General features: G+C 48.1%; 2 protein-coding genes across 6 annotated transcripts in view; one reads left to right on the forward strand and one right to left on the reverse strand.

Moving 5' to 3' along the window:
• Positions 1 to 3,863, forward strand: part of HELZ2 (helicase with zinc finger 2) — a 28,189-nt gene extending 24,326 nt beyond the window's left edge. For all 5 annotated transcript variants that reach the window (XM_055722302.1, XM_055722301.1, XM_055722303.1 and 2 more), the window contains one exon: positions 466 to 3,863. In XM_055722302.1, the coding sequence (XP_055578277.1) occupies positions 466 to 590 (125 nt within the window). In that variant the 3' untranslated portion in view covers positions 591 to 3,863. The remainder of the gene's footprint in view (positions 1 to 465) is intronic.
• Positions 3,864 to 4,038: 175 nt separating this feature from the next.
• On the reverse strand, positions 4,039 to 5,638 carry FNDC11 (fibronectin type III domain containing 11). The gene has a single exon (XM_005445001.4). The coding sequence runs from the start codon at positions 5,625 to 5,627 to the stop codon at positions 4,692 to 4,694; it is 936 nt and encodes a 311-aa protein (XP_005445058.1). The 5' UTR covers positions 5,628 to 5,638; the 3' UTR covers positions 4,039 to 4,691.
• Positions 5,639 to 9,310: the final 3,672 nt, after the last annotated feature.

Below are 9,310 nucleotides of genomic sequence, written 5' to 3' on the forward strand. Positions count from 1 at the left end.
GGATAAAAGGGTGGAGATCCCAACTAGTACAACTGCTGGTCTTGCTTTATTCTTTAGACTGTCTGTGGTATTGGAGCTGGGCTATCTGGACAATCTGGGCAAAGCAGAGATCGTGCATGGCTCATACACCGCATGTATAATTAGTTTTTCTCACCCTCTGCTTCGGACCACGTTGTTTCTGTCACTTGTGTGCTAGAGCTCTCTCCTAACAGAATCTGGCTGCATATTTTCCTCCTAATCACGCGGGTGTAGGCTGTGATGTGTAGGGAAGCTGCTCGCAGATATGACAGCTCTGAAAAGGGAGCTGGGATTTCACAGAGCTCTGGCTGAAGGAAATATCCCTGCAAGTTACCCAGCACTGTTAGGCTAGAAATGTTAGCCAAAAGTTCCCGTGACCGGTCTGTGATGGTATCGACCAAGCCTCTTGTGGCCACTAACCCACTGCCCCCATCCCTGTGCCAACAGGGAACCGGTACCTCCTGGAGTGCAACCCGTTGTGGAAGAAACTGCTCCAGCATTACAGACAGCACAACTGCGTCACTGCAGCCCAGGGGATCCTCGTCAGCAAGGTTTCAGCCTTCCGCCGATGAGGATGGTTTGTACCTTGATGAGCTTGTCCCGCTCTGCCTGAACTGCGTTACGTGTGCCTTGGGAAGGACACAATCTTTCCATTGTTTAATGACCTACAGAGCCAAATGCAGCGGGGGAGCCAGGATCTGCCCCTGCTCGGTGACAGCTCAGCTTCAGTGCGTGCTTTGGCATCTTGGGTTTTTTTTAATCAGTGCAACCTTGGACAGGACCTTTCAGCTGTAGCAAACCAAAAAGCATTTGAAATGGATGGCTGGGGCTGTGACTTTGATGATGATACTATTTTTTTAACTGTAAGATTTTCAGCGGAGCCCCCATCCTCTCTGCCAGTGCAGCTGCACTTTGGGGACCAAATACTCAGTCCATTCGCATGAAGGGTGGAACAACCGCGCAACGGAGCCACACGGCAAGCTGCGATTTGCCATAGAGGACCAAAGCTTCTGAGTACTACCACTCCTTTTAAAACCAAGGCCAGGGAATTTTTAAGACTTCTCATTTCTCAAAGCAGAAAACCAATTTTGTTTCTGTTTTTCTGTTGTTTTGGTTCTTTTTTAAATGAAGGAAAAAAGCAAAGAGACAACGATGCACCACTCTTTGTCTAACCGAAATGCTGTTCTCTAAGCATGTAAATATCACAGAGCCAAGGCCAAGTTGATTTTGTAAATAGATGTACTTATTCTTTGTACAAAGGATGTTGTCCTCACCAGTATAAAGTTAATGAAAAGTGAGGACCACTCCTACCAGGAAACATTGGAATTTGTAAGCATATTTTAAACTGTTCTGAGTTTTATCTGAAATCTCCTACAAGAGGCCCCCCCTTTCCTACCCAATATTTTTTTAAAGCTGCTTCTAATTTATTATTTTTTAATTCTGTGAATTTGTTTCACAGTCTTATGGCATAAGTTTTTAAGAGCAGTGATGGAAATTTGTTAAATATACCACAACATATATGTGTATAAGGTTGTTGGGTTTTTTTAATTGTAAGTATCCAAACTGCTGTGAACTGGAAGCTGTGATTCATTAGAGAAGGCTGCTTTTGCCCAGTAACGTATGGCTGATACAGATGTATAGTGGTGAAGCGGTGCTCTCTGCTGAATCATGGAGCTGCTTTTTGAGGCATGGTAGTTTTGAGGGAGGCTGTCTTTTATCTCATTTCAATTCTGAATGTATGAAGTGCCTGCCTCAGCTCTCCCCAAGACCACACGCCTGGCTGTCTCTAGATGTTCACGTGGGATGGAGCCAGGATGCAATCGCAGTGGTTGTGCACCAAGGATATAGCGTGCTGGGACACGGGTCCTCCTCAGCATAAGTGAGGGGTCCCCGTGACTTCACAGCACGATGGCAGGGATGAATTTTATGCTGTGTTTGCAACCGAAAATGCAGCATGGCTCTTCCCAGTGTGGTGGAATGTGCAATAAGAAAGTGTTGTATCTGGAAGAGTCCTTGGGTAACGCTGTTTCTTCTCATGCGTTTGTGTTAGACTTGACTCAAGAACCTATGGAGAAATTTTGTTGTTCTCTTCCTTATTTGAAACTACCTTCCTGCACTTCTGCATTTGGTGGGTTTGATTTGTATGCTAGAGACCACCCAGGCTTGCTCTTGTCTTTCTGAAGCATGATAACAAGCACGTGGTTGGTGACGCCATGAGGGACAAAAGCCTATGGGAAGTACTTCTTGCTGGTTCTAAAGGTGCTTGACAAAAGCTGGTAAGATGTAAAGTTCATTGTTCCTCTTTGAAGTTATCGTGGCTGGGATCTTAAAAGATTCTACGCTAGCCTGATTTTGCAAATATTGCAATTCCAAAATAAGCTTGTATGGAAATCATTTTGTAGACTACTGAAATGCAATCTCCAAGATGATGTGGAGAATCACAAAAGGTGCTGGAATTGTTGGGATAAATACTTTATCATGGTGGCAGCATAATTCCAAAAAAGTCACCCTGGTCCCATTAGAACCAGCAGGTCTCATTTTCATGACCTAATGAATAGTCTCTCCCCTGTTATTTTTTTGCTGGTTATTTCATTACATGTAACACAAACGAGGAGACTCACCCCAAGCGTAGTGGCTCTTAGCCCAACGCTCTTGTGTGAGGTTTAGCTGTGTGTTTGTATAGACTGAGAAAGAGATTTCACAAAGCATCTCCCTTTGCCCTCAGCAGGGAAAAGATGTTTACTGCTTCTCCTTGGAGGGTAACGGCTAGACTGAATGCTTTGCATGGTCACCTCTGTGTTGCAAGACAACATACTTTTTGTTTTTATTTTCCCCCTGAAGATGCATTTTGTGACTGGTGTTTAGAAAACGCTGCCCTAGACCACACAAGCAGCAGTAACAGCCAGGCTGGACTCGGGCTCTTTGGGCTGAGAGCAGGTACCTGTAGAGTTGGTCATGCAGCTGCAATAGTCAGGGAATAGCAGAAAGTGCAATTAATCAACCTTTTTATAGACTGTTAGTGATGGCTAAATATCATGTTCTTGTTCTTACGCTCATAGATAGAGAATCATATAAATGAATAAGAGAAAAGAAGTTCAAAGTAGTCCGGTTTCATTTGCACACAGAGCTTTGAATTTACCTTTGAATTTTATGTTCAAGCACATATTCTTAAAATACTTTAAAAAAAATACGAAACCACCAAACCTTTGATAATTCCGATAGGAAACCACTGGCAGCATGGTGCACAGGGTATCTGTCTGATCACAGCCTCTATGTTTTCCACAGCTCACAGAAGAAAGTATTTTTGCAGGGCACAAATGTCAGTTAATCCAACAAGATCATTTCCTTGGCACTGACTAGAGCTTGAGGCCAAGCTGAACAAGGGGAACCTGCGCACGCAGCAGGCAGTGTGCCAGGCATCAGCCTGAGATAGTCGGAGCGGTTGTAGCCATTGCCCTGTGTCCTGCTCGGACTGGCAGTGAAATTACAGACATCCAGAACTAGGAAACCTCTCCTTGGCTCCAGCTGGCCAAGGAGAAGCCCACTGGACTGTTTTTGAGGATTTGGACAGATCTGTATAGGACAATCAATTTACTGCAATAAATTGTTGGGATTTTTTAAAATGGAAATGAAATGTTAAGTGTCATGAAGTGTAAATTAAGGAACTCTAAATGTGGCAGGTTTTTATCTTTTGTATGTCTGTGACTGGCAGCAAACCTCAGATGACGTTTTGGATACAAATATTTTTACCTGCTTCTACCGTTTATAAGAATGAACCTCAACATTCCTTTTTTGATACTTAAGCCATAATTGTAAAAATTATTTGAATTTATTTAAATAATAAATTTTTATTACTAAAAGATCTGTTTATGTGATGGTTTGACTAGAATCTGTGTGGGGATGGCTACATTTGGACTGAACTAAATGGTAAAAAGAAAATTAGCATTAACTGCAGTACATGGCTAAAAAGATTGTTTTCTTCATATCGGTGGTGTAGATGTATTACCCTTCCCCATTTGTTGTAGGGTTTTAGGGGGTTCTTGGGCTTTTTTTGTTTTGTTGTTGTTGTTTGTTGTTCTGTTTTATTTAATCAGAGTGATCTTTTCCTGCACTGTAGGGGAGTGAGGATGAAATCATGCTTAGGTAGCTGTAAGGCACAGGGTATAGAGGGTGAGAGGAATCAGAGACGGAGATAAGCTGGGGTGAGAAATTTGAAGAGCTTAGGATTTAGTTCAGGTGTTTTAGAGGGAGAACATGGCAGGGCGAGGCATAACTTGTGGTAAAAAAACTGCAACTTGCAACATCATTGCAAGAAGCTGGCACGGGGCATGTTGCGGTGGATGAAAAGCACTGGATGATGGCGATGCTGTGCTATCCCTGTGCTTTGCATCTGAGGTGTCCTGCAAGACTGCCTGCTTCCAGCTGCTCCCGCCTGTGGGTTCTGGCAGTGGGAAGTGAGTGCTGAGTCTGGAATGCTGCCCAAGGATAGCATTTTGTGTGAGAAATTTGGAATGGGTTACTGTTAACCTGGAAATATTTGGGGAAGGTGCTTGTAAAATTGTTGAAAACAAATTGAGTCCAGTTTTACGCATAATGTTTTAAAATAAGGTTTACTTTTTCTCATTTGTCTTTTTGTAATGGATAAAATGAGAAAAATGTTCTTCTGTGCCATGTCATCCTTTTGGTGTCCAAGCACTTCTGTCTGCTTCTCCAACAGCATCAGTTTGTGTCGTCAATGTAATGCTGTCGTGCCATCTTTCAAAAACAAGAGTCTGAGTGTTTGATCTTCTGATGAGGAATGTGTATGAACTGCCAGGCTGCAAGTCCCGGACTACACACGTGTTGGAGATGACTACCTGAATCCTACCATATCCCACTTCTGCCTGACTCCCACCTGTCAGTAGCCTCACGTGCAGTTCATATTGTTCAAGGTGTGACTTTTGATCTTCGGCAAACCACTTGAGTGTGGCCCAGTCCTTGTGTGCAAATGATTCATTTCGATCAAAAATCAGTGGCATCTTGGTACGGAGAGAAAGCCTAATGTTGGGAAGCGTAGTACCTCTGAGATCTGCTTGTGACACCATCTGGTGCTTGACATGGAGCTTTCCCGGCACTTGCAAGGAAGTGAGAGTTTCCATATACTCGGAGAGCTTGGACAGCCTCTGCATAATCATGTCCCACCGGGAAAGAAAAGTTACAGTGTCATAAGTCTCTACGTAATGGCTCAGCTCCTCCCGTCCTCGTTCCAGTTGTTCTAAGAGCTCAGTTAGAAGTGACAGCTGGATTTCAGTCTGGTTTTTTCCCACCTTCTTCATCCTCTGGAATTGCCTGGGGTCTATTAGTTGCAAGATGTTAGTGCGATGCATCACTTGGTTCTGTTCTGTCACGGTCACGTGTTTGGGCTCAATATCTAAGTAAAAGTAACATTTGCTCAGAAGCTCAACTTTTTTCCGGTGGTGCTGGAGGTGGTGCAGGCTCAGGGTGGAGTTCAGGAACTGCAGAACAAAGCTGCTCCTTTCTGAGTACTGCTCCCAGCTGGCATTGTCTTGTGCTTCACTGTGTGCGGTACTGTCCAAACTGGTTTCAAATTCATTCAAAATCACAGCCATGATTCCAAAGCTCAGGTGCTGTGTAAGAAAGCAGTAATAATAACATTAAGAATCAGAGGAAAAGCAGCTGGGAGGGAGTATAATCATGACTGTGACTCTTCTCTTAATTAAAGCTTAGCTTATAAATTTATAGATGCAAAAGAACTCTTAGACTAGATGTAGTACCAGAGGAATTTTCCTTTATAGTTGTATGCTTTCTAATGTTTTGTATAGTCTACTTCTATATATTCCAACCAACTAGTTTCCTTCTACACCCCCACCCCCCGGGAGGTTCTACCTCTGCTTAATAGATTCAGAATGTCAGGAACTGTTCTCTGGTATACTCTGCCAAAATTTCTCCCTATCTTATTATCTTCTGTTTCATTCTAATTAGATGCCTTTGTACTCCTGTAAGCAATTTCTTTCCATTCTTCTACATCTCTGGAGATGTCTGTTTTTCTCTCTTTGTAATCTGCCAGGCTGCCGAGGTTTGAGACCCATTGTCTAAGCCCATTCCTACAGCTATATAATCACCTTGGTGATGATATATTAATTTATATAATATATTAATATATAATAAATTAACCCTCTGCCCCCTAGGCGAGCTGGTATCCAGCAGGCAGAACCATGAATGCCCCAAGTGCCACCTCACAACAGCTTTCAAGAGGAACGCTAGCGTTTTCCCTTGTACTTCCACCTTTCACAGTGGATTGACAGTTGTAACCTGACAATGTTTTCAGTGATGTATTGCTTTCCCTTTCTCTGTTTTTAATTTACATCATCACCTTGGACCATGATATCTACTTGCTTTCTTGTAGAGCACTGTTAGTCTATAAACAACATACAGTAAGAGAATGAAACACGTGTAAAGCACCTATGAACAGGTAACAGTTCACTGGAAGGAAGGTGTTTAGGTAGTGGCCCTTTGCAACTGTATCTGCTGTCTTAGTCTTAGCTGCTTCATTTACTGGCAAAGATGTACCCTGGGTGGTGGTGCCCACTGAGCCAAGGTGGAAGGTGTTTCTTTATTCTACTTTAGCTGAAGTACCTGTGGCTCATGCAGCTTACCTATCATAAACAGAAATTAGTTAAATGCCTGTGCCTCCCTGTTGTTGGTGACGTTGTAATGAGAACCCCGCTTGATGCTGAGAATGTGGCTTTCATAAGCTGAACACATTGGATTTGAAAAAGAAAGAAATACAGAATTCTGAGAGGAAGATTTTGTGACCCCAGTTAGACTGCGATGATGCCATCTAGCAACAGGTAACTTTCCTCATTCTATGTAATTTCCTGGTTATAATTATTTAAGTTCTTGTAGTATCTAGCTGGGATATTTTAATTCTTACATGTCTTGTAGAAGCTAGATGGTGATATCTAGTTGACAAAGCAATTTTTCTTAGCCTCATTTTCCATAAATACATAACAGAACTAATAACACTTCCTCATAGGAATTTCAAGTGTTTGTAAACCTTTCAGATGTCTGGCCCCTAGCTGCACTGCAATTTATTCATTTGCAGCAACTTTGTTTCCCAGAGAGCTGTCAACTTAAAAAACAAGCTGTATTTCCTTTCCACTTTTTTCTTTCCACAAAAAAAAAAAACACCTAAACCAAAGCACAGTGCCAGTTCCTGGCATCCCCGTATGGAGTGCAACAGGGACAGCACATGCACCAGGTTACATTACCCCGCTTTCAGAGTGATTTGGCTCTGTAGAGCAGTCTGTTTGCCCACAGACAGAGCTGTGATTGTGCTTGTTTTCCCTTTCTGTTTTTATATCCCATTTTTTTCGTGCCAGAGACGGCTGTTTTCCCAGTAGCACTGCTACATTTGCAGCCTGGGAGGCTGCAGTTGCCCAGGCTGGGGGCTGCGTGGCCCTGGACTCACCCAGGCCAGGGCTTGGAGGGGGTGGAAGGGGGCACCCATGGGAGCCGGAGCCACCCCAACACCTTCCCCGTGGCTCAAACCCAGCCCTGTATCCCAGGCCTGCAGCCTCCTCAAGCTGCCCTGGGCTGGGGGCCAAGGCCTGGCCCCTCTGGCAAAAGCCAAGCCCGGAAGGCCCCAGATTGCCTTGACCAGCACCAACCCAGCTTGCCAGGCCCTGGGGAGCTCCATCCAGCAGCACAGGGCTGGCCCTGCCTGCAGCCCGGCTCTGCCTGCGGCCCTGCCTGTGGCCCTGCCTGTGGTCCTTCCTGCAGCCCAGCTCTGCCTGCGGCCCTGCCCGGCCCTGCCTGTGGCCCTGCCTGCAGCCCAGCTCTGCCTGCGGCCCTGCCAGGCCCTGCCTGTGGCCCTGCCTGCAGCCCGGCTCTGCCTGCGGCCCTGCCTGCGGCCCTGCCCATGGCCCGGCTCTGCCTGCAGCCCAGCCCGGCCCTGCCCAGCCCTGCCCGTGGCCCGGCTCTGCCTGCAGCCCAGCCTGGCCCTGCCTGCAGCCCGGTTCTCTCTGCAGCCCGGCCCTGCCTGTGGCCCTGCCCGGCCCTGCCTGCGGCCCACCCCCTCTCCCTCCGGCCGGCCCGGCCACCCGCAGCCGCGGTTGCCATGGCGATGCTCCTGGCACTCGGGGCCGGGGTCCCCGCCTGCCCTGCCAGCGCCCTGCCCCGGGCGGCCCGGGCAAGCCCCAGGAGGGGGCTGCAGCGCCTTGGTCGGCCGCGGGGGCCGGAGCCTGGTACCCACCACCCAGCTGTGCCCCGGCTGGCGGCTGGCGGGGCTGTGGCACCCCCCAACCCCTCCCCCAAGCCCCCGCTTTACACCGCCATGCTTGTTGCTCGGGTTGTGGGGCCATGCCCCAGTTACCGGTGGGACTGTCGGCCCCAAAATAATTTGTACTTAACCCTCCATGAATCTCAGCAACCCACCTCTCAGCCGCCCCTCCTTCTCCCTGCGGTCCCTGGGGAAACACAGCACCGCGGCTCCCTGCGGGGTCCGTAGCACCGGGCCGGCCTCGAGGGGAGATGGCCGCCGCTGTGTGGAGAGGAGCACGGCCGTGCCCTCCTCTGCCCGCTTAACTGGCGGCGCCTGGGGTTGTACTGAAGCGGTGACACGGGTGGCTTACAGGGAGACAGCACACAATGCCCAGCTGCTGTGGTCACAGTGGGCGCATCCCTCGCTGCCAGGCACGGGAGGGGGAGGGGCCGCTGCAAACCCTGGGCTGGCATCGCCCACCTGGAGGTGTGAGAAGGCCCTGTCCCCCACCCCGGGCCCTGTCCCCCACCCCGGGCTCTGTCGCCAACCCTGAGCTCTGTCGCCAACCCCGGGCTCTGTTGCCAACTCTGGACTCTGTCCCCCACCCCAGCCTCTGTCCCCCACCCTGGGCTCTGTCCCCCGTCCCGGGCTGTGTCTCCCACCCCAGGGCTCTTTCCCATTGTACCGGAGGCCATGGAGGAGAAGAGCAGAGGGGCCAGGGGCTCTGTGGGTCCCCCTTGGCAGGCACATTGTGGTCTCACTCCCTCCTTGTGCCTTTGCTGTTGTGTCGGTGCTGTGGGAGTGCTAAGCTGATGAGAGGACCGTGTTCTGAGGACCACATGGTTTCTGATCATTGGGGCACTCAAAACACAATTTCCAAAGCTCTGCCTCCCTGTGTGTGACATTCCCGCTGCTCCTCCAGTGTGCTTCACCTCTGCTCCGTGGAGCTAGGTAGCAACGTCAGTGTTTTCTGAGCCCCGCTCCAAGGTCAAGGAGCCTGACTGAGCTGTTCACTGCAGGCAGGTGGAG

The sequence above is a fragment of the Falco cherrug genome, chromosome 10 (genome assembly GCF_023634085.1).
Source record: "Falco cherrug isolate bFalChe1 chromosome 10, bFalChe1.pri, whole genome shotgun sequence".
NCBI classification, from domain to species: Eukaryota; Metazoa; Chordata; class Aves; order Falconiformes; family Falconidae; genus Falco; species Falco cherrug.

Coding starts and splice junctions, on each gene's coding strand:
- FNDC11 (XM_005445001.4), bottom strand. CDS start 5,627: ATGGCTGTGATTTTGAATGAATTTGAAACCAGTTTGGACAGTACCGCA.